This window comes from Mytilus californianus, unplaced genomic scaffold (assembly GCF_021869535.1).
Source record: "Mytilus californianus isolate M0D057914Y unplaced genomic scaffold, xbMytCali1.0.p SCAF_7, whole genome shotgun sequence".
NCBI lineage: Eukaryota > Metazoa > Mollusca > Bivalvia > Mytilida > Mytilidae > Mytilus > Mytilus californianus.
In genome coordinates, this window is record NW_026262723.1 from 73,781,195 (window position 1) to 73,807,336 (window position 26,142).

Here is a 26,142-nt window from a genome sequence, read left to right on the forward strand (position 1 = left end):
ATAATACAACTATTGAGTATGTTACACATCTTATCAATAATACACAAGGATAACAATAATAACCAGAAATATTGAACAGTACAACAGTACTCTTAAAATAAGCTGCACAAACAACGACAAACATCAAAGAACAACACCACTTCCAGATAGACTTGATACAGGCACAAAATATGGTGGCCATTAAACCAGTTTTTTGTGTGCAAAAACGTCCCTTTGTTTCAAGACCATATGTTGTAAAAGTTGAGCAAACAATAAACAACCAGCACAGTTCAACTTCTAATGGGCGTTATTACCCTTAAATAAAAATTTTTGCAAATTTTGCTATTATATTCAAAACAAATTGTATATAGATAAAGTGAAACTATAAATTGTAAAATTGATCATATGGCAATGAATTAACTTAGTTGAAACTGTCAGACAACTCCTTATAGTATTTATTATCCTAGATTATCTGATAAACTGACAAAAACCATGAAAACTTAAAATTGACTTTATGAACGTGAGGTCACGGTCATATGAAACATGCCAGACATACATTCACTCCATGCAACCATTTCATTTACCAAATATAATTGCCCTATTGCTTATAGTATCGGAGAAATAGACCAAATCACAAAAACTAAATTAAACATTGTCTAATGAATTATGAAAATGAGGACAAGGTCAAATGAAACCTGCCAGTTTGACAAGTACACCTTACAATCATTCTACACACCAAAAAATAATTGTTCTATTGCTTATAGTATCTGAGATACGGACTTGAGAATACTGATCCATGAAGTGAGGCCAAGGTCAGGTGAACCTATTCCAGCAGCACATCCTATCACCTTGTATATAGGATGTGGTCCCCATAGACCCTGTCTGACAGATATGTAGACTTTCCAAGGATCCCGAATACCAAAAAAAGTTATCCTATTACTCGTAATTAGTGAGTATTCCACATGACAAAAACCTATAAATTGTTTTCTAGCAAGCATTCTCTGAATTATGAAAATGAAGTCCATGACAATGGACATGATGACAGACAGAAACTTCATAACAAATGATGTCAGCATAAAAGGTATGAAACATCCAGGTTCACATTTCTGAAATATAAAGCTTTATACTAATAGTTTATGTTGCCATCAAAGGATTGTTATCACTATTTCTCCCATTCTGTGACTTTTGTCACAGGCCAGACAAAAATGATTAGTAGACAATGCATATGATGACCACCAGCTTGAACAAAGAAATAAAAGACTTCTCATCATTATTTGAATAGCAGGGTCAAAATGATTGTTGTGTCTTAATGTTTTGTTCATTTATAGAAATTTGCTTCCCTCATGACAGTGGGAGACAGTGTTCTCAGTAGAAAAAGATTGTGTTTGGCACAGCAAAACCTAGACCACCATTTCTAAATATGGGTTAGTTTGTAAATTCAAAATCTCATATAATTTTTAATTGAAATAGAACAACACCTGACAGAATTGCTTATGCATAATAACAAAAAACTTGTACATTTTTAAGTTATATGCATATCTGATTATTGTTTTTAAGGGTTAATCTGTTTTGTATTGACACAGGATGAAAGGGGAAGACAAGTTGTTGGTCATTTCTACTGAACTAGTCACACAGCCTAATTTATGATTTATGGACTTGTCCGTCTCTATAAATTATATTGTTGGTTGCTGAATTGTTGAATTTCACTTCTCATTTAAATCATGTCAACCATTTTCTGTTCAATACTTTTCCATTCTTAAAATGTTATCTGTTATCAGTTTCCACTATTAAATCCCTAATACTTATGGTAATTTTAATTTTTTTTATTTACAAATGTATATATACAAGGGAGTAAATGTCAATAAAGTTCATAATTCTTCCACTTGCTGTCGAACTTTGGGTTTATTTGGATTATTTTCAAGCAACCAATCTGCAAGCCAGATCTGTAAAAGAATAAAAATATATTATTACAAAGTAATTGAATGAGTTTATCTTCTATTTAAAATTATGGCCTGAATGTACCCAGCATAAACTGATTTCAATTCATATCAATAATGAAATTAAACTGTGATTGAAGCATATTTTTAAAGTAGATAGACATTGTTCAACTGATCTCTTTTGGGGCCAACATCGTTGATAAGTGACTAGTTGTATAAATTGATATCAAATATTATACTTTTTAAATTTGCAAACAACAAGACCTAACTTAGAAATAAACCAATAAATCAAATTTTTATGAATCCAAGAATTTTGCCATGGGAGTCTGGGAGATAACTTTAGCACAAATGCACAAATGTGTACAATTCAGGGGAGATAAACTAGATATTACTAGAAAACTTCTTTTTTTTCTCAATATTTTTAAAATAGTGAAAAAGCAATAATGAGTGCCCCATTTTCATTTCATTTACTGAAGCAATCAATGTAAATATTGCCCTCTTTAAAACATCAATTTCTAAAAAAACATTTTTTTAACTCTCCAAAGAGTGGTTTCCCCTATAACTTGTTTATATTTTGATCCCCATATTTCTTGAAAATAACTATGGATGATGATCTATATTTTTCTGAAAATTGACTCTTTACACTAAGAAATAATGAAAATTCTATATCATATTAATTCTAGTGGCTATCAACCTTTCGAAAAGGGTGTTTCAGTGAATTAATTGATAAAAATAATGTCTTGCATGAAAAATCATTTGCATATTCTATGCATGTTTATTTTTAAAGAATTTTACTTGTTATGCATGTTGAAAGATTTTGGTAATCTTTCTCGCTGATTAACACATATACCTAATGTTAGATGAATAGCTCAAACTGAGTAATTACGCTCACTCAATATTGCTGATTGGACTTACCACAGGATCTATTGGTTTCTGTTTACATAATTCTGTCAGACCTTTCAGTAATGTTGGATTTACAGATTTGGACAAGTAATCTTTTGCAGCTTGGCCTGTCTGGACTGGTTCTATTACACCTGGTTTAGAAAAAGTTTTAACATATCAAACTTGTTTGCAATGATGTTATCACACATACAAACTGATTTCTTGCTAAATAGCACTATAAATGTATAAATAAGGTTTTCTTATTTAAAATAAATTTGTATAACGATGGCATGTTATTTCTATCACATCTTGTGAAAAAGATTATTATTAATGATGAACGACAACATCATACATGTTTTTAACCTAATACAGTAACTTCAATCATTGACCCGAATAATATTAAGGTAACTGTTTATTTTAAGGATAAAATGAAAGCAAGGAATTATTTGAATCTGGAAAAATTGATAAGAAATGTATGATGAAAACTAACTAAACTAAAAAGGGTTAGCCATGCTTGCATGGCTAAGGTTAATTTTACTTTCACTGATATTTCAATATGAACTAACTAACCTCCCTAAGCCATGCATGCATGCATGTCTAACCATCCTAAATTGGGTTAGTTTTTGTCATAGATTTCTTATCAATTTTCCAGAATTCAAATAATTCCTTGTTTGAATAATTTGTCCTCTAAATCAAGATAATAAAAAAGTATATATATTGAAGGTAGGTTAATGATTATAACTATTAAACAAAAACAGAAATACAGTAAATTCATCAAGTCTATTGTTGACTACTTAAATACTGTGACAGTGCACGTGGATTCGCTTATTTTCATGGATTGAGAAAAAAAGTTTGGATATCTTATTTTGTGGTTTTGCAAAAATTGGCATTTATAAGCTTTTGTAAAGTTGAACTTCGTTGAATATCAAAATTTGTGGTTTACCTATACCCACGAAATCAACGAAAATCAGAGAACTCCACCAATTGTAATGAAACCACAATAGAGCAGTTTATTACCTTTTGCCTAAAATGTAATATATTCAAACAACTTACTGTCTGCAAAAAAGAATCTTATTTCCCTCTCTGCCGCTGAAAAAGTGTCACTCCCATGTAATGCATTTTTCTGATCATCTGCACCATATATAGCTCTCAAACTGTAAAAAATATAATAGTTAAGTCTATCAGATCATTTTAACACTTATTGTATAGGGTCAATAACTACAAGAAAAAAAAAGCTAATGTATTGGCTTAAAATAATAATCCTTTTCTTTTGAAAAAATTTAATACTAAATGAATATTCAAGATGTGAAAATGGCATTAATCAATAATACAATAATAGCTTCAATCTTTTGCCAGTTGTTTATTTACACATTATTAAAAGGCCTAGCTCGCTAATTCTTTAATGAAGGGGGAAGTAATTCAAATGCAATATATCAGCATTTTGTTTTATATTGTACTACCAACAAAGTTTATTTCAAACGTACAAAACCAGTTTCCATGATAAAACTGCAAAAAAAGAGAGCTCATGTCACCTTCATATGGGAATGACATGTGCGTCTTTCTTTGAACATTACAAAATACAAACATATTAAATATACAAACCAGTCAGGGTGTGTCTGTTTTGCCTTTACAGAATTAGTAGGTCCTATTAATTCTTTCCAATATGATATAGCCTGATCACGTGCTAGAACTAGTGCTATCATTGGACCACTGCTCATGTAAGCTACCAAACTTGTAAATGCAAATTTTCCAAAATGTTCAGCATAAAAATCACTAGCTTGTTCAGGTGTTAAATGGACCCTTCTTTTCTGCAATTAAAAAAGCATACGCATATAATCAATATTACATGTGCAGGCCGGGTGACATACCCTCTCTTTGATTTAAAATAAAGTTAAGTTATAAAATCTTCACCATAACTTAGAAAAGCATATAAAGGATAGACTGTTGAATCACAACATTTTCTTGGATACCTTTGTTTAGATGATTAAATCCAGTCAATTTCAATGATTTGTAGCATTATGTTGCTGTTATACATATATGGCAAATTTTATAGCTCAATGACACAATGTTGTTACTTTTTTTCCCTTTTAGTTCAGTTTATACAAACACAGCCACATTTTTTAGTTTGATTAAAATAGACATCACATGACTACCTTTTATCTTCTGCCATCTTATTGTTACATTATAGTAATATCTGTACAGGCAACACAAACTGTTATTCTGATGTTAAATGCAGATTTTTTTTAAAGTGCCTGTCCCAAGTCAGGTACCTGTAATTCAGTGGTTGTCATTTTTTCAGGTCTGTCATATTTGTTTTTCGTAATTGTTTAGTTATAAATGAGGATGTTAGTTTTCTTGTTTGAATCGTTTCACATGTTGTCATGGTGGGGTGGTGGGTTTTTTTTGTAGCTGCCTGACTATACAGTATGGGCTTTGCTCATGTTCAAGGCCCTACAGTGACCTATTATTTCTTTTATCCACAAAATTTTTATTCAGGTGGATAGTGGTCTCATCTCCTTAAATGTAAATGTAATGAGTTAAACGACACATAAAACTTATCATAGTCATAATTACTAGTTTGAAGGTGTTTCTGATACTTACAAGAAAGATTAGGGTAGAATTCTATAGTAGGGGTACTGGAGGATGATATACATGTATTAGTTATCTCGTGCCATAGTATTGAACTCTTACCACTAAAAAACAAACTTGTACCATTGCATACTTAATAATTGATTTAAACTGTAAATTGATTAGTTAACTACAGACATAATCACACAATTAAAGGAATTGAATTTGTGAATTAAAATGGTAATAGAATATAACTTAAAGATAACAAACAATTCAATTTAAGTCTATGATACTAAGTAATTAAGAAATTCATATATTTTATATTTCTTAATTAAAAATTCAGGAAAATCAATTAATATTTTATAAAGATTTGCAAAAACAATAAAACATTCATTGTTGTATATTTTTATTTTTTAATGGTACAAGTTTGCTGAATGGAGCGGGGTTCGCAGTTGTAAGAGTTAACATTGGTACAAGCTGACTTTGAGTGGTATGAGTTTAATAGCAATGGTTCATGCTTCTTTGGAGGATTTGGGAGAATCTCAGCTTCACTGTACAAACTAAGATATGGCAACACAAATTAAACTTACATTTGTATCTTAATATTCTGTTTCTATATGTAGAAACATGTGACCCAGTATCGACTTGATAATCCAAATTCTGCAATAGTCTTTTTGCTGTAAGATGATAGATGAGGATTGGGATAACATATTTTCTTATTTGTTAAATTACCTGTAAAATGGAAAATCCTGATCTCAAAATTATATCTTCAATTTCTTCTGCCTTATGAACTGCATCTGGTTTGATAATTGCTAATGTCCGTTCCACATACACATGTGGTGGATCCATTGTAACAGTTTCGTTCTCTCCTGTCATTTTGTCCCTTGTAAAATTATGGCGTCCTCTCCCTGTTGCTAAGAAATATATTATGATATCGCTTTTTCACGTACGGTGCACCGTACGAGATTTTAAAGAACTGACTGGTTCCTCGTTTGAAATAACCAATATCCGTAATCTCCGATGTTACGATAAACGTAAACTAAGGGAAGCAGATAATATCTACAAGAAAATGATTTGAAAGATATAATACGAAATGTGTAAAGCTGCAAATCTATAGATACGCTTCTGGATCGGAACATTAGAAAACATCATGGCTAATGTAAATATTGCTAAAAACTCAGAAAGTTCAGCTGAATAGCAAAAGTACAAAAAAGTGATGCATGCACACACATGACATGTCCAAACGATATTGTAGTTTTGATTGCTCATGCTTTGGTTTTGGTTAGAGTTTAATACATCTAATCCACTGCTAGGAATATGGGACAACTCATTTAATACATCTAATCCACTGCTAGGAATATGGGACAACTCAGCCCAGAGACAACTCTGACGACTTATAAGTGTGTAACACGAATGACCGAATAACACCGTTATTAGCCAAATAACACTTGTAATCACCGAATAACACTGGAAATTTTAATATTTAAGTAATGACTGTAATATTTTTTCTGTCTATGAAGAAATAACATCAAAAATGTGGTGCTCACTTACGCGGGTTATTTTAAAGTGTGCACCACATTTTTTATGTTATTTCGAATAGACAGAAAAAATATTACAGTCATTTCTTATAATTTAATTCTAAATTCCATTTTAAACCGGAGTAAACCATGAAAAAACATTGATGACGTCACGGTCACATGACAAAATTATGTCTATGAGTTGATAAAAAAACAACGTCAGCCAATCAGAAGAAGCGTTACATCCAAAATGAAATTATTAGCACATATTGGTGATATTTAAACATTGATAATTAAATAATATTGTATTATAAGTGTATTTTATAACTTAAAAAGGATTTATAGAAAGCAGGTTAGTTCATAAAGATCGCATTAAATATTAGTGTGTACATCCAACATGGCGACCAAGGAAAACACAATGGGAAGAATAAAAGAATGATTGCATACAATCCCTCAACGTGTTCATTTTAGACCACCAAAGTGGAGCCCTCACGCCACATCAAGGCAATGAACAATGTGAGGGTGGGCGCCTCCCCTTTTAGAGAAAATATGGAATATTTAACTGTTTACAATAAAAAAATTTTTTATAGTTATAAAAAAATAATATTATAATCAAAAATTTCTATTTTTAAATAAAATATCTGTGTATTATTTTTTTTTTTTTAATTTAAAAATGGAGAGTAACCAAGCCCTTTTAAAACTACTAAGATATCCTGCACAAGGCACGCGCTTATCTGTCATAGTCCGGGAAAACAATTTATTTAGAAATTATTGTAAAAAATTAAAACTACTAAGATATCCTGCACAAGGCATGGGCTTATCTATAGTAGTCCGCGATAACAATTTATTTAGAATTTATTGTAAAAAATTAAAACTACTAAGATATCCTGCACAAGGCACGGGCTTATCTGTCATAGTCCGCGAAAACAATTTATTTAGAATTTTATTGTGAAAAATTAAAACTACTTAGATATCCTGCACAAGGCACGGGCTTATCTGTTGAAGTCCGCGAAAACAACATTTTATTTAGAAACCCCATACCTAGGAGAACCCATCTAATGCTCATTGGAAGGTCTCTGTTCAAATGCATGGTTATCCTGGTGCCACTTTCCAGAGATTGACTGAAGCAATTGAGACTGGCTTGTTTGTGCATTATAATCCACAAGTGGTTATTTGCCAAATAGGTAGCAATGATTGTGACGGATATTCTTTTGATGAGGCTGCCTTCAAAACAGACATGAATACTTTCATTTATGCTCGTCTTTCGAGAGGAGTATCAGTAGTATTCATGTCTGTTATGAAGCGGTCTGGGCCTTGGTATTGCACTCCCGATGAGCATACAGTTCGCCGAGAGATAGTGAACAAAATGAAAAGCATTGCTCTTGAAAATCATTTTGTACATTATTTCAAGCCAACTAATGTTTATCGGACGGAATACGAAGCGCGCTATAGGATACATTTCACCAAAGAAGGTTACTGTGCCTTCTTAGTAGCTTTGAGGAAGTCGGTCAGTTGGTTTATTAACAAAGTTATCAAATGAACTGAAATATTTTATCATTGACTCCACGTGAAATGTATTTTGTTCAAGAAGAAGAAAAACTTTTTAACATCGAATGTCTTGAATTTTGCAAAAAAAAAGTATTTTATTAAACAGAAAAAAACTCATATCAAATAAGTTTAAATAATTTTTTTTTTTTTTTTTATTTTCTGAAGAAAAATTTTATTATTTTAAATAATCAAAAATTCTTTGTGAAACAATAAAGCTTATTACACTTTTACAGAAGATATAGTTAGGAAGTACATATATTGTATATAGTTGTAAATATTTATTTGTGTTCTTTTTTTTTAAATATTATTATTGGTTTTGGTAATGCAGCCTTGGTATACCAAGACAGTCACAAGCCAGTTTAATGCAGAGTGTCCATACCGTAATATAATTTCATTATCATTTAATGATTAATTATGTAATGGGCACGTGTCAGTAAACAACAATCTAATTAACAATATGATAGAATTGTAAGGTAATAAATATTTTGATTATTGGGAACTTAGCATTATCACAATTAAATTATCTAATTGGCAAAAAATATTTCATTATTAAACTTAATTTAATGTATTAAAATGGATGAACATAGCAATAAAAAAAAATTAAACTTCTGTACTATGAATATTATTTTTTTTTTCCTTTACTTTTATTCCTGAATTATGTATTAAAATGGATGAACATAGCAATAAAAAAATAATTAAACGTCAATACTAAGAATATTATATTTTTTTCCTTTACTTTTATTTCTGAATTTTTAGTAAATTAAGTAAATTGAATATATATTGCCAAAGAAAATGAAATAAGAAACAAGTTAAATATAATCGAATTAGTGAAATTAATGTCTTCATTAAAATTAAATATGTACAATTTCACATTTGTTCTTTATATATTTCATATACATTCTAATAAATATTATGTTGAAAATATACTTTATAAAATTACTTACCTTTCTAGGGACTTGGCCATGTCGTACTTGTTGTCTGTAAAGCAGCAGTCCTTACATAGGAACTTAAAGACACATCTGACCAGGCCGATAACATTGAATAATTCATTGGGACACAAGCACTGTGAACCCAACGATCACAACTACTGCACTGAATTGTGCAATCAGCACATTCTTCATCACATTGAACACAAGGATATAAAGCCATTTTAAAGATGGAAGACAGCACATATGTCTTCACATGTTTTTATACCAAATTTTAGTTACTTGTAAAAACATTAATATTTGCCAATGAAAATCTTTAATTTCTTTTTGAGAAAATACACACATACGAATCATCCATTCAGCTGCTTTGTTTTTATTATAAAACAATCAAGTATAATTAATTTTTTGATTAAATTTAAATTAAATATGTGAAAATTCTTAATTACGTTTAGTAAATCGTTAAGAAAACTAATTGGTGATTGGAGTAATTGCATGGCTTTGATGTACTTGTTAACTTTTCGAAACCTTACTGAAAAAAAATTATTGGACAATACTCTGTATATACAGTACATTATTTAATACTTTATTTTCATAGCTTTTCCCTTTGAATGCATATGCAATCATTCTTTTATTCTTCCCATTGTGTTTTCCTTGGTCACCATGTTGGATGTACACACTAATATTTAATGCGATCTTTATGAACTTACCTGATTTCTATAAATCATTTTTAAGTTATAAAATACACTTATAATACAATATTATTTAATAATCAATGTTTAAATGTCACCAATATGTGCTAATATTAAAATTTCAAGTGTTATTCGGTGATTACAAGTGTTATTTGGCTAATAACGGTGTTATTCGGTCATTCGAGGTACCGCTTATAAGTCAATTCGGACGGATTATAATATAAAGTTCGAACTATTTTTCTACTAGTCTTTCAACACCTAGGTTGTAAGTTTGAATCCTGCATGTGGCAGGTGGTCTTGACTATAATCTTGATTGACTAGGATTATCAGTTTTCCTACCGAAGCCGAAGGTTGGTGGTCCTCTCTGGCCACTTCGGCTTCCTCCACCAATATAAACCATACCTGCCAACCCATTGTGTTTTCCTTGGTCACCATGTTGGATGTACACACTAATATTTAATGCGATCTTTATGAACTTACCTGATTTCTATAAATCATTTTTAAGTTATAAAATACACTTATAATACAATATTATTTAATAATCAATGTTTAAATGTCACCAATATGTGCTAATATTAAAATTTCAAGTGTTATTCGGTGATTACAAGTGTTATTTGGCTAATAACGGTGTTATTCGGTCATTCGAGGTACCGCTTATAAGTCAATTCGGACGGATTATAATATAAAGTTCGAACTATTTTTCTACTAGTCTTTCAACACCTAGGTTGTAAGTTTGAATCCTGCATGTGGCAGGTGGTCTTGACTATAATCTTGATTGACTAGGATTATCAGTTTTCCTACCGAAGCCGAAGGTTGGTGGTCCTCTCTGGCCACTTCGGCTTCCTCCACCAATATAAACCATACCTGCCAACCCTCCCGTTTTGAAAACAACGAAATTCTGGAAATCTTGCTCATCTGCTCCTGCGCAGGAGTATAGAAAATCCTGCTTTCAGATATTTTGACCTGGAATAACCTGCGTTCGTAATTCTCTGGATTTTTCATAACTTTCATAAATAGAAATAAATAAACAATCTGCGATCATTTGAAAACTTTGGTCAGTAGTTTTTATGTTCAATATATAAGTAATCGAAATTCAGTTCTGCTATGTCAACTCCAACAATATAGAGGTCTTTGTTTGAACCAAGCAGCACTGTGTAATAAAGAAGAACTAGATAACTTCACATCGAAATGTCAAGCAGATGTGAATGAAAGATTTTCAATTTTTACGACCAAGTTCACTTGGCAATGAATTTTTTTGCACATCATGTTCAATCAACTTTTTGATTTCTTCTTGTGGTCTGTACAGTGTTTGAAAGCATGCTAAGTGTGAGACTCACAACAAAATCAAAAGATGGAATGTTATGAGTTATGAGACTCGGAGGTATTGAAAAAGGCTTAAAAAAAACACTTTGTATAGATTATAACCATGAATTGAAGAAATAAAGTATATTTATTAACCCTTATTGGTGTTTTGTAGATGAATACGTAAACACGTCATTTATTTAACTTGAAAATGCACAAAATCTCCCCCTCAGCTGTCATAGCTGAGGAGGAGATCTTCCTCTTTGAAGGTTTCAGAGGTTGGCAGGTATGATAAACTGACTGCCACATAATAGCACAATAGTGCTGAAAGTGGCGTTAGACACCAATCAGTCAATCGTCTATAAATCTATAATTAATATAAAACTAAATTTATGCTCAAGAAAATGAAGTTGATGTTGAATATGTTTTATTTTTTGTTTTTGAAATTCGCTAATTTTATTTATTTAATTTTAATCTCATTGCATATATATATTGTATTTTACCTAAAATCCGTCAATAAGTTGACTTGAACCGTCTTTAAAGTCAGCTCAGACCCTCTACCATAGTAGTCAAATTTTTATTTAATCCTTTGTCTAAGTTGGCATGATTATAGGCGGTCCAAGTTGAATTTATAGATGGTCCATGTTGACTTATTGATGGTCTAAGTTTTCTTCATATACAGACCCAGTTGCCTTTTTTGTAGAAGGTCCAAGTTGTCTACAGGCCAAGTTGTCTTGCACCAACTGCTAGCTGTTTAAGCTTGTTAACATGTTGGAGATGTTTAATACTGGTTGATTTTTCGTATTTGATTTACCAAAATTGAAACTTGTACAATGTAATACAAGCAAATCTGAGTAGAGAACCTTTCTTGATCATAGTGATGAATTCTGCAAAACATAAAAAAAAAAAAATAGAATTGGTTGAAAAACAACTTTTTTTAAAGTCTAGGGGTCAGTTTAGCTTTGTTGAATTTGGCTGAATAATAAAGAAATTTGTGCATATTGACCTCCAACATTTGGACAAAAAGGAAATAGCTCTTGGTCAAATTTTCGTTGATCTAAAACTATCTATGCAGTATGCACCCCATAGGACACAGGATTGTAAGGAACCAACAATCAATGACAGGATCTGTATTTTAATCAGATTGTGAAAGTATGTAACTTCAAATTCGTAAGGGGTTCTGTAGAAAAACTCATTGATTATTCAAGGCCTGGTACAATTACCAAGCTTAAAAATTTGTCTTGAAATAAATCATTTTATCTGAACTTAAAAAAGTTATATTCTACCATATGCATGCATTTAATTTCAGGCGTGGACACCTGGTGGCAAGAAACAACAAAGTATGTATAAATTTTATTATTTTGTTTTGGAAATTAAGTTATTTATGACGAGTCTAATAAGTTTTTCACTGATTTGATAATTCAAAGGAAACAAAAAGGTTAGAACAGTATTTATTTAATAAAAATTCGTAAGGGTTCCGCGGAACCCAGTGTCTCGCCTACTTTTGCTGTTAGTCGCAGGCTCAATAAAAATGGGGAAAAAATTATTAAAAATTTTCCTGTAGATACTATCTTTTGATTGCAAGAAGTTCTGTTCAAGTTTGGTAAAAATCCAAGAAGGTTTATGAATCTAATAAATGTTTTAAAATCTTTAACTGCAGACTGTACGTAATGTTAACTGGAATAAAACTAAGTCCATTTATAAGTAATATACGGAAAAACAGGGAATAAATTTTTACAAAATTTCCATCTAGATACTAGCTTTTGATCATAAACAAGCTTCTGTCCAAGTGTGGTACAAATCCAAGATAGTTTAAGAAAGTTATTAAAATTTGAAAAACTTTAACCACAGAGTGAATGTTACAATGTATGTTAACTGGCAGAAAAACTAAGTCCATATATGAGTAAAATACGGATAAACAGGATTTTTTTTTTTACAAAATTTTCTCCTGGATACTATCTTATGATTATAAACAAGCTTCTGTCCAAGTTTGGTTGGAATGCAGGATAGTTTAAGAAAGTTATTAAAATTTGAAAAACTTTAACCACAGAGTGAATATTTGTGGACGCCGCCGCTGCCGACGACGGAATGTAGGATCGCTATGTCTCGCTTTTGCGACAAAAGTCGCAGGCTCAACAAAAATGAAATTTTTCGTAGTGTGATGTTGTACAAAGTTTAAACCTATGCAATTAATGATTTGGTCTCTTAAGTACTTTCACATTATCTTAACTTCTGAAGAAGGTGAAAAATCATTATTATGAATGTACATGTTCATATTCATATAGAATAGTGTGTGAGAAATTCTGATTTATAACATGATTACATTAAGTTTCATTTAGGAAAACTAAAAATCAGTGTGTTGGTATTAGGATACAAATGCTCTCACTTGCAGCCTTTCATTCAAAGTTAGTCATAAAAAACAACATGCAAACTTGATCTATTGGTTAATTATTACCGGTATACAGCTACAAAATCAGCTCAATATCTGATTATTTGCTGGTTGCTTAACATCCAGTGGCAAATATTTCATGCATGTTCAGGAGGACTCAATAGCTAAGTGGAGAGCAGAAAAGTGCTGATGTATACTCCAAATCTCCTTTTATTCATAACCAATATAAGTGTTTAACAAATACTATTTTTTTGGGTAAAGATTGCATAAAATGCAATCAAAACCCTATTGCTACTGACTTGATATCTTTATCTTCCAAGGTTTCTCACTACCTTTGATAGTTAAAAAAAAAAATAGTGCAGTGAAGTGATCACTCTTTTAATCCTATCCAGTCAACTTCATGGAATTTATTGATGATATGTTATACTTAGATATTCAAGTTACAATATGATGTGTATTTGAATACCATACTTTTCAAGAAAATTTAACTTTTCTTTTATTAAAAATTACATAAGTAATGCATGGCATATGCATCTGTTATAAAAGTAGGTTTAAGTACTAATGTACAATCATGAACTAACGAAGATAACTCCAACTCAAATTTATAATTTGCCTTACTAAATACTTTTATTAAATTCATGAAATTGCAAAGTGAAAGCAATCTTTACCCCTCAGTGCTCAGAAGCGCTTTGATTATAAATTCATAGAAGAAAGTCTATGAAAATGTCGAAAGAAGGTCAGACTAAATAAAACTGACATAATGTGTAGCTCCTTCATCGTTCAATGTTAACAGTATAAATTTACTTCTCGCTTATTTTCAGATCAATTTTGAAAATATTTGTAAATTTGTCTATTAGAAATCATTCAAAAGATTTACATTTTTCTAAATAGAACATATTTTAGTGACATACCTATTTTAGCTACTCCTTTTAGGTTGAATTTGAATAATAATAGATACACCTGTTTTTCAGAAGGAAAGAAAGGTTCAGATGGTCTTGATGATTTACTTGGAGGTCTGCTTGATGAAGGTAGGAATTTTTAATCCAGTTATTGAAGATATATATGGTACTGTGGATTCAATTATATTTGTGGATTAAGGAAAAATTGTATTTTCGTGGATTTAGAATTTCGTGGTTTTGGCAAAATCTGCATACAAGCCTATAGAAAATGTGTTATTCATTGAACATTTAATTTCATGGCTCACCTGTACCCCTGACGTCCACAAAAATTGGTATCCCTTGAATAATAATGAATCCACAGTATATCTTTCTAATTAGAAATAAATATGTAATGCTACTAAAGAGTAAAGAATTACTTTTTTAATCTGATAAGCATTATAGTTGTGTAATAAAAGACTAAAGTGATCTGTTTTACATTTAGAATAGCTGAATATGTGTTTGAAATTTCTTTTTATGCCCCTGCCATAGCTGAGGGGCATTAAGTGTTACCCATGTCCGTCTGTATGTCCCGTCTGTCCATCTGTCCGTCCTGAACATCCCCAAATTGGTTTTCGTTCTCTAACTTTAGTTTGCCTTAACCAAATATTATAAAACTTATACACAATGCATATAACCACAAAACACAGATCAAGTTTGAAATTGGGTGTCGTCACTTAACCGTTCATGAGTTATGCCCCTTTCAAAACATAAAAATTGCTGAAATTTTCGTTTCCGCTCTCTAACTTTAGTTCGCCTCAACCAAATGTTATAAAACTTAAAAACAATGCTTATTACCTCAAAACACAGTTCAAATTCGAAATTGGGTGGCGTCACTTTTACGGTTCATGAGTTATGCCCCTTTATAAATGGAAAAATTGCTAAAACTGTCGTTTCCCTTCTCTAACTTTAGTTTGCCTCAACCAAATGTTATGAAACTTATACACAATGCTTATAATCACAAAACAGTCTTAAATACGTGTATCCTGCATCTGTATGTGGAAGTTGTATCATGCATATTTACAAGTGATCTGTGGCCCATAGACACATTCTCCATTTATTTTTGAAATGGCAATTTATATTTATAAATTATTTACTGTAGGTAACCGACCTATAAAAGGTTAAGTTTGTAAATATGCGTTAGTTTTACTGTACTCTTAATACATAAAGACTCTTAAGGCTTGTAGTTGGCTATTTTTCAGACCTAAATGAACATTTACCATCTCCTTTTTTCATATTTACCAAATTTAAGACCTTTTGACATATACATATTTTAAAGTCTGGTTTCAGATGATTAATACCTGGGTAGGACATAATACTATTGCTGAAATGATATAGAAATTTAAAGCTATAGATTAAAGGTATTGATATATTGCTACTTATAAAATGTACAAAAAGAAATTTTTTATTTGATTAAAGGTGAGAGAGGGGATGTTTTTCTTATTAATTCATCCAGCAAATTATCCATTTGAAATAGTTGCTGTGATATAGCCTTTTTGTGCTGATGCGGCGTAAAGCAATCATCAATCAATCAGTTGGAATGGGGATGCTAAGCTGGATGCCTTTATTGGTAGAATGTTTCTAACTTTCTATACCTGTAGAAATACTTTAAGGATCCTAAGGTGTATCGTAAGGGGAAACTTTCTGCTCCTTTAACACATACCACATACTCTCTCTTTGCAAGTGGCAGCCAAAGTTCCCCCCTTTGCAGATCTTACTTAATTCAGTTATTGTTCAATTTGTTCATGTTGTTCACATCCTGAATATGTGTGGAGTATTAGCAATAGATGACAAATTTATCCTCTACACAGGAATAATATGCAGTTTGCTTATAGATTTTCTTTCTTTCATTTATTTATATCTAAAAATAAAATACTATTAGAGATGTAATTTAATATTATAGATTCTTCACCAAAAAAGAAAAGTCCACCTTCACATACTGTAAGTAGTATAATATTTGAGCTGTGGCGAAAAGAGATCAACCTTATGTAAGTGCATGTATACATTTTGACTTTGATTGATTTTAGAACATTCAAATACAAAATAAAAGATGAATTTTGGTCTGTTATGTAGGGTTCTTATAACAACTCAAATTTCAAACAGTTACAGACTTTGTGTAGAGATTTTTTTAACCCTAAATAGGTTAACAGGTGTATTGATATTCATTTGCAACAGGTCGATTTCTATCTGACGCAGCTCATTTGTAATTGGATTGTATGACTACCAGTAATTAGTGGTAAGACAGTCGATTCAAGTAAAGATTTAAAGGAAAATTTGCAGGAATAAAAAAATGACATAAATATTTTATGTGGTTTACATAGGGAAAAATGGTTTCCATTGCAGAGGTTGCTCATTGATGCTAATGTGATGACAGTAGCTCACACTAAGTAATAACAACACATAAACAATTTTAATCAATGGGACTTTTTTTTCTTTTAAGTTAACAATAAAAAACAATTTTAATCAATGGGACTTTTTTTCTTTTAAAAACAACATAATGAAATTGATATTTTTAGTGATACTTAATTTATAGCTCTTTTAAACTTCTATTGAAATTATCATGCATATTTACTCTTATATTTATAGCCTGCTGTAAGAACAAGGTCACTAGAAGGAAAAAAGCAGGGGTAATTATTAGTTCAAATGCATTTTTATTTTTTAGAACATTTTTATGCCGTGCTGCAAATGTGACTAAAATGTATAAATTTATTTCATTGGTACAGCATGAATTGTGAAGTTTTGTTTGAAATCTATTTCTTTTAAATTCAAATGGTCCATAAATTCCATTTGATCACCTCAGTTCTCCCTATGTAGTACAACATTGATCAACAACTTTTGAGACTTACGTTCAATGCTTGTCAGACTTTTGTTAGGTTCAGTTCAGTATGTCAACACTACATTTTTTCCTAAACAATCTGAATACTTGGACCTACATTTCACATTAAGATTGTTGTTTTAAATTTAAAAAAAAATCTATATATGAAATATTTATATGCATATGTTTGCCACACATTTTTTGCATTGGAAAGAGATATACTAAAAAGAAATCACAGATTTTGAGTGTGTTGCAGTTAATTAATTCTTCACAGAAGGTCTTACATTTAGGATAATTTAACAATGATTGTTCGTCTTCAGATATAGCTAAAGAGCTAAAGATGACAAAGGACAATGAATAACTGAAATAGAATAAGCTTGTAGGGTCATTATTTTTCCTGTGTGTTATTTATTTCATGTATTTTGGCTAATAATTTGAAGATGGTTTTTTGTAGGTCTAGAGATGAAGATTTCTATAGTAACATTGCGGCTAGTGCTGAAGATGGACTTTCTGATGTATCAGAAGCTGATGTGAAAGAGATGGCTCAAAGTATTAAGGTAGACCCATTTACTGTAATCGCATATATACATCTAATTTACACTGGGATGCGTATAATATAATTCAAATTCTAAAAGATATAATTGAAATGGACAAATAAATGAATATATGTGGGACTGTTTATTTTGGGTTTTTTTAAGTGATGGATAAAAGGATGTAAATTTTTATTTCAACGGAAAATACAGTTGTTATTAAAAAAAACATAGGAAATGTAAATTGTAATGAAAAAAAATAAACATCTTCATTTTGATTCTATAGGATTTAGAAGATATGGATGCTGACTTATTTGGGGGGAAACTCAAGAAAAAGGGAAGTACCAAAGGAGGAAGTTCTAGTAAAACAAATACACCACGTCGAGGAGGTACTCCTAGATCTCGTAGTACTACACCACGTGCTGTATCTCCTCAACAGAGAGTTACCTCACCTGGGGCTAGAGTAACTTCTCCTACTTCAAAAAGCCCAGTTGGAGCAGGTGGACCAACATCAACCTGGGATCAGCCTACTAGTCCAAGAGGTGTATCTAGAGAAAGACCTGGTACTGGTGGAAGTAAGGGTGGTGGGGTTACATGGAGTGATCAGCCAACTAGTCCTAGGGGAGTGTCGCGAGACAGACCAGGGAGTGGGGGTAGGAAAGCTGAAGCATCTGTTCCTGTGTATAAACAGCAGGATGTAACTATACCAAAACCAAGTACAGCTCCAGGGAAAATGAATGGTACATTAAAATATTGATTTTTCGTCTTTTTTCTTTTTATACCCTTGTTTTTGAGTCGGCCAAACTGGCTCAAAGTCACCACTATGATTTTAAGATGGGATAGAAAAATTGAATTAAAGGCATATGATCAAATCATAGGAGATGTGTTTTGCTGATTAATGATTATAATGGTGTTTTAGAATTTCTGCAAGTCATTTACACTTAAGGTAGATCGGGTGTCTTCTGCCACCTTGGATTGTAAAATAGCAGAAAACAATCGGTCTAGATCTTTAATGAAATGTGCAACTTTTGAGAGAAGAATTGAATTCGTTTGTAAGACTTTTCATCTAAATGAAGAAAATTATGTGTTTTATAAAATTTTAGACTGTTTTTTACAAATACAGAAACTTTATGTTTGTTTTAATTTTTTTCAACTTTGCCACATAAGGGGAGATAACTCAGATAATGTACCTTTAATAAGGGAATGTCACATATTTTGTTTTGTAGCAAGAAAACAATTCCTGTGACCCCAATTTTTCTTTGTAGTTACTGAAATCACATTATAAGAGCTATCTTCTCATATTTTATTTTAAAATTCAGTGTTTTATTTTTATTTTTATCACACAAAATTGGTTTTCTATACAAAATCTGACAATTTTGCTTAACCTGTAGCTTGAAAAAAAGCCCTGTGACCCATACTTTTTATTGTATTTTTGAAAAAAAGCATGATATATACTACATTTTGGCAACTTATTAAAAAATTCTATGGATTTTAATTTAGACCCCCTGTCTACCTTAAATTGTTTTAATGTAACAATTTACATGTCAAGATATGCTGCTTTTTTATATCAAGTCAGATTGGTCTTTTAGATTTTGTTTTCTTTTAGACATATATAACGGTAATGGATCAGAGAGTTTAAAGCCAGGCGCAACAGCACCACCAGAAAGACCAGGAACTGTACCAAAGGCAAAACCAAAGTATGATTTTGGAGGTAAGGATCTTAATAGGAATGAAAATGAAAGAAAAAAAAAGTCCAAATCTTATTGTTTTGAAAGATTCTCTGTCCAAAAATTAAGAAGATGTTGATGATAAGAACATTGAAAATCAATATGTCTTTGTTTGTCCGTCTGTCTACATTTGAAATTACATACTTGGAATGAAAACTGCCAGAATTCCTTCAGTGCATGTCTTCTTGTCCATCTTTATTTTTTTTTTTACTGAATAATGTGGTTTCCAATAGCAAAGTATGAACTTGATCAATTCTACAGATGGAAAAGTTTGTCAGTGCAAAGTTACCTACAGTTTACATTGGAATGGAATGACATTTTACAGAATTGCTTAATAACATGAGCAATTCAAATTTTTATAAAGATTGAATAATTTTATTTTGATTTTGTGGGGAGACGTATATTTTTGTATCAAAATCAAGCCAAATTACTTAACCAGTTTTGCATCAGTTACCTTTTATTATTGGTTTTAATTCAGTTGAAAATTTAACATAGGAAATTAAAGATATATTAAAAATACATGTTTTTCAAGCTGTGTTTAGCATAGCTGTCAACTGACCCGTATTCTGTGGGTTACACCGGAGAATTTCCCCCTTCACACAGGATTTTTTCAATACCCGCCAGGTATTCAAATAACCTGGGATTTGAGAAAATGACCTGTTTTCACCCGTATTTCTGACCGGTATTGTTTCCAGTATTTAGAAGTCAAATATACTTTTGGTTTTCTCTGCGTTTTTCCTTTGAAAGGTAAACAATTGAAAGACAGCTATCAAAACATATACATTTGATTGAAAAGAAACAATTCGAGGATTGTTTTTTAATTGTACCACAGAAAGTTGAAGCCAGTCAAGCTTGACATACAATTCTATGTCCGGATTAAAAGATTTGCCATTTGCAAATATCAAATGTCCTGTAAAAATCATTTTAAAACAATTTGAACATTTCTGTTGGAGAGAATAATTTTGTTATCACTTAAATTTAAAAGCTTTAAATCAAATCCATATGCTCTAGATATTACACTGAAAGGAAACACACTAACTACTTTCTATTTATCTTCCTCCTGTGTACAGGAGCACATTAGCTATAATTGATTAGCTGGGGTAAATTTATGACAATCATTAATAAAAAGAAGTAAACTAGTGTGAATAAAACAGTAAAAGGGCATTGCTTAAGAAAGATATTTGATTAATGATACATATTTATATACTCAACAAATACAAAAGTGATTATTTTTAGGAAACTCAGTGGTACATGTATATGTTATAGTGTATAAAAAAAAACCCCTCTCAATACTAAAATTGGACCGAAAAAGTTTGTACGCGTTGTGAACTGACATTTTCTTCTTCAATGCAGGTCATGACCTGCATTTTCAATTTCAGAGGTTGACAGGCATGTGTTTAGTTAGTTTAAAAAAACAAGTAAATATCAATAATGTACAATTTGAACATGCAGTATGGATAATTTATGGTTTAACAGAAAAACTAAAACCAGTTGTTTTTGATATGCTCCTCTTAGTCAAAGCAATAGATTGTACATCATTTGGGGGGTAAGTATATTCAAACTGTCAAAGAACAGTAAAATACAGTTATCATGACTATTATGTTGCAGAGTTTAATGAAGATGATCCATTAGCTGGTTTATTAAGTGATGATGAAGATGATGATTCCTGGGCCACAAAGCCTGCAGCTAAAAGATCCTCAATGAAAAAGAAGGAGGAACCAGTTGTCAAAAAACAGGAACCAGAACCCGTTAAAGTTGTAGAAGGTATGAAGGTTTCTTTTGGTGTTGATATATCTCCTTTGTTTTTTAATTGACACTTAACTTCTGAAGGCTGAAATACTCTTGCTGCTTATTCAAATAAATTTGTATTGTGTTTGAAAACTTGTCAATGTTGTTAATAGTAAAGTTGTTTTGCTTGTCCAGACATACATAAGAGTAGTAATTACATTATTGTACTTTGGCTGAAAGTTAAGTAAATAATGATTACCTTTTTGAGATTGATTAAAAAAAGTATAATATAAGTGTCTTAGATAACTAACTTTAAAACATAATATTGTTACAGAACCTAAGAAGAACCTATATGATAGACCTCCAACAAGGAGTGGAGGGGACAAAAAGGTTGATGAAGAGCCTGAAACAGCAGTATCTAAACAAGGTATTGGTCTTATATTGTTGTGTACCATAAAAATTCAGATGAATAAACTAAAGGCATATTTTAATAAATAGTTAATGGTAATTATCTGACAACAATTTTTTTTTAGCTAACATGGTACAAAATTGAAAAAAGATATTTGGATTTTTTTCTGCTGCATTTAATAATGATCAAAACCTTAAAGAACTAGGAAAGTAAAGTTAGACTTTTTATTTACAAAAAAAAAAATTCTTGGAAAACAGGGACTTTATTAACAAAATATATGTTTATATTAATAGCTAAAGAACCTGTGAACATACCAAAAACTTAACAGGTCTGTTTTATATGTTAAAAATTAATGTATTTCTCATTGTTAGTAAGGTACCATATTTACTGGAAATCCTGAAAGGAAGTGGTGTTAATTGATTACTTCCTTTGTAAATTAAAGCAAAAAATATGAGGATATGTCAAATTTTTCAGTTGCAGCTAGTAAGAAGAAGGAAGATGCTGGTATATTCAGTGATGACGATGATTTCTTGGGAGGGCTAGGAATAGAAGACAAAGGCTCAGCGCCATCAACAGCTTCTAAACCAAAGGCAGAGATAGAAGATTTTGATAGTGATTCTGAGGAAAAGCCAGCAAGAATGTTTGACAAGTTACTCGGAAAAGACAGCAATGTCACAAAACATTTGGAAGCAAAGGAGAGAAAGGAATTTGTACTAGATAAGAAATATACACAGCCTGAAGAAGGTAATGTTTTAGACATAAACATAAGCTTTTTCAAAGTTATTTTTATAAGAATACTGGTATGTAAATTTATAGATAGTATTTTCTTTTGATTAGTTGTAATTTGATCTTTTTTGCGATTTTGAAAGAGAATTTGAATTTTATTTCAGTGTTAAAATAAGATAACATTTATGAAATAGCTTAATTCTTAATTAAGAACATATCAAGGTTATTGATGTTTTAAATTTTGTTTCTTTAAAAAATAAAAAATAAATTGTTTGATGATAATTTACAGAAGATGAAGAAGATTATGCCTTTGGTAGTTACATGCCATCAGCAGGATCAGCTAGTGGGGGGTCAAGACCAGGTTCTCGTAGATCAGTCAGGTATTATTTTATTTTTAATTTCCTTTTTTTCTTCTTATAGTATTATTCAAGTGACACAAAACTTCAGCATGTAGTACACACAAAGCAATTTTAGAAGAAAAGAAAATTGATAGATTTTACATGCCAATTTTTGAAGCGTAGTCAATCAATGAGGTTTCTTGAAAATTTTTCAAACATATTCATATGATTATAAATTTTGATACAGTGCACATACTGCAAACCAACTAAATTTTTAAAGCGATTTACTTATGTCTGGTAAACGGGTCTTACACCAGTAGAAAAAATAATGCAAATTATAAATTGTCACCAATATGTCAAGCATTGATCTATTCTAATATAAATACATCAGCAAAGTTTATAAAATCACAAAATAAATGGCTTCAAAGTAAGCAAGAAGGAGCTAAACATCTATAAAAAAATATCTGCAAAAATTGTTATTCCATTATACATGATTGTGAATTTTGTAGATTTCAAGATGAAGATGATATATTTGGTTTTGATAAACCTCCATCTAGAGGAAGATCACCTGCTACCAAGAAACCAGAAGGAATGGAGTGGCTTGACCACATGAGTCCTTCACCTAGATCTACACCCACCAAAGAAACGGTTAGCAAAGATGAAGCAACCCTTGCTAAAGAGTCCCCAACAAAGGATGTTCCTTCTAAAGAACCCACTAGTGCCTTGAAATCATCAACACCACCAGGTGCTAAAACACCATCAAAAACAATGAATAAACCTAAAGTTGACCCATTTGAGTATCTGGGTTTGAAAGATGATGAGGATGATGGGTTTGAATGGATGAAGCCAAAACAGTCTGAAACAAGACCAGGAACAGGAGAGCAGAGACTTGCTCCAGTTACTCCACCCCAGACTACATCTAAAGTAGCAGATCATCCAAAGTTTGAACAGAAATCAGCTGAAATGGATCAGTCACCTGATGATTATCTAGGTCTAGGTGGTGAAGTTGATCTAGATTCAATGTTAAAGTATGTTACTTTGTATACACTTGTCTCATGTACATGTGAAGAGTAGTCCTTCTTCAACGTATCACCCTTATAATTTACAGTTTCACTACTCAAGTTTTTCACTTTCTTTTTCAAAATTGGTATAATTGATACCAAATTTCTTAATTGATTAGGGTAGAATGAGTAAAACCTGGAAAACTCCAAAACAGTTGTAATAAATGCAATATATAATCTCAAGTAAATTTTTTATTTATATTCAACATAACACAAACAAAAGTTTTCGATTTACTTTGTGCAGAATTGTAACATTATACAATGTATATGAATAAAAGGATATAAGGGGTATATGTCAATATAAGACAGCAACCCAACGACAAAATAACAAAAGACATTTAGTGGTCAATGTAGTCTTAAACTATCGACAAATGTCCATATAATGCATATTTCCTCATTTTTCTCTTCTTTAAACAAGTATTCTTATCTTATTTCCCAAGATCCCCTACAAGTGGTTTTACATAAAGATTTTGGTGCTAACAACAATTGGGGTAAAATTTGCAACTGCATCTTTAACTCTCTCCAAACTGTTATATATATCTTCTTTAATAGCATAAACTATCTTTGAATATGATTTTTCCTTCTCAGCATGTACATTTTATTTCTTTTCACTGAAACAAATTACGCCAGCACAAAAGTAGATGAAGTTTACAGACAAGTGCAAGTTTTAAGACTTTGAGATACATTTCTTTCCTTGACAGCTGCATTTACTTTTTATTTACATGTATGTTTCATATTTTAACAGAAAAACACCAGATTCTCCTTTGTTTGGTGGAAGTCGTGTATCAGATTCAGGAAAAGATTTATTTTCGACTCCAGCTATGATAGATCACGCGTAAGTTAATATAAAAAAAGTTTACATTTTGTGTAGATTAAAAAAAATCTTAACTAAAACTAGATGAAATTTATGCACTTTTGTTCAGTGGTTTGATTGTCTTAATGTTAAATATGAAATGCAAAAGATACAGCTGTAATATCCAGCTTATTTTATTATTTTTTCTAATGTATACATGTAGACTGTTTATGATACTTAAACACGGTTTTATGCTAAGATGTTTACTTGGTTACAGAGAAGGAAAAAAAAGTCAATAAATTAAATGCATTTCAGGAGCAAAACTCATGTAAAGGAACATTCAGTTAAAAAGAAAGTTGTTCAAGGTTTCAGTAAAATGTATGTTCAGTGAATTTTTTGCTGTGATATTTAATGTGATGTAATGTTTTTTATGCATATTATTAAAGTGGATGCATGCATAACAAATTTTATTAAAATTAATGGTGAGCAGTTTGATGAATTCATTGAATTGCAATATAAGTGGTTACTACAATGGTAAGAAAATTTGAAACATGAATTTTGTCATGGCAAATCAAATTTGTTTCAGAAGTGTGTTCGTTTGCTGAATTTAGAAGGATAGATTGAAAAATAACTCTTCGTATTTTGTTTGAACTTTGGCTGACTGAAATAAGAAGTGTATTAACATGTAGTGACTTCACTAACATTTTGATGTAAAAGTGTTTTTTGTTTTGAATGAAGGGAGACAACAAAATCAGTACTATTTATTGATAGTTGTTTGTTTATTCACATGCTTTTGACTGGAAAGAACACATTTTCATCTTTATAAAAATAACTGCAGTAAATATTTTCTGGCACATTAAAAACTTTTATTCATAGATTTCAGATGATTTGTTTCTTTTAGTAATCCTAATTAAATAGATTTAGAGTTAACATAGTTCAATTCAATGGAAATTGAGGATTCTTTGGGTAATCAATTCCATGGTTTAAGTGCTCCATGAACGCCATGGCAACTAGTGTCCAATGAATTATAACACATTCACAGTTAGCTGAAGTTTTCAGTAAATCATGAATCAAGAGGTTCAGACTCCACCTTATATGGCATCTGATTTATAGCATATTTTTTTTAGCACACATTTGGTCAATCTGGTTCATAAATGATATCAGCTGGAGCCAACCAATTTTTTTTTTGGCCAGAAAATAGAGGGAAGGGGTCAACGTCAGTCTTGCACTTTAAAGATAAAAATCTTCCAATTTTCCCCCTTTTCATTATTTTTCTTATTGTAATTAGTTGGTTGTCTAGTAATATTTGACAACTTATTTCATATCATGTTTGTTTATACAAA

The 26,142-nt window shown here is 31.0% G+C and overlaps 2 protein-coding genes across 3 annotated transcripts in view; one reads left to right on the forward strand and one right to left on the reverse strand.

The window, feature by feature from the left end:
* Positions 1-1,787: 1,787 nt before the first annotated feature.
* Positions 1,788-6,287, reverse strand: LOC127709254 (nucleoside diphosphate kinase homolog 5-like). Its single transcript, XM_052214683.1, has 5 exons — positions 6,099-6,287; positions 4,401-4,606; positions 3,852-3,952; positions 2,832-2,950; positions 1,788-1,922 (listed from the first exon to the last, which is right to left on the reverse strand). Exons 1-5 carry the CDS (start codon positions 6,240-6,242, stop codon positions 1,848-1,850), a joined length of 645 nt encoding a protein of 214 aa, XP_052070643.1. The 5' UTR covers positions 6,243-6,287; the 3' UTR covers positions 1,788-1,847.
* A 93-nt stretch (positions 6,288-6,380) lies between these two features.
* The window catches only part of LOC127709243 (fas-binding factor 1 homolog), a 38,294-nt gene continuing 18,532 nt past the window's right edge, over positions 6,381-26,142 (forward strand). The window contains exons 1-15 of one of the 2 annotated variants that reach the window (XM_052214659.1): positions 6,381-6,525; positions 12,658-12,688; positions 14,709-14,765; positions 16,576-16,613; positions 17,259-17,299; positions 17,942-18,044; positions 18,304-18,757; positions 19,624-19,728; positions 21,353-21,508; positions 21,807-21,899; positions 22,356-22,625; positions 22,897-22,987; positions 23,455-23,973; positions 24,752-24,841; positions 25,115-25,177. In XM_052214659.1, coding sequence (XP_052070619.1) covers positions 6,517-6,525; positions 12,658-12,688; positions 14,709-14,765; positions 16,576-16,613; positions 17,259-17,299; positions 17,942-18,044; positions 18,304-18,757; positions 19,624-19,728; positions 21,353-21,508; positions 21,807-21,899; positions 22,356-22,625; positions 22,897-22,987; positions 23,455-23,973; positions 24,752-24,841; positions 25,115-25,177 — 2,120 coding nt within the window. In that variant the 5' untranslated portion in view covers positions 6,381-6,516. The remainder of the gene's footprint in view (positions 6,526-12,657; positions 12,689-14,708; positions 14,766-16,575; positions 16,614-17,258; positions 17,300-17,941; positions 18,045-18,303; positions 18,758-19,623; positions 19,729-21,352; positions 21,509-21,806; positions 21,900-22,355; positions 22,626-22,896; positions 22,988-23,454; positions 23,974-24,751; positions 24,842-25,114; positions 25,178-26,142) is intronic. The other variant, XM_052214660.1, reaches the window with a different exon arrangement.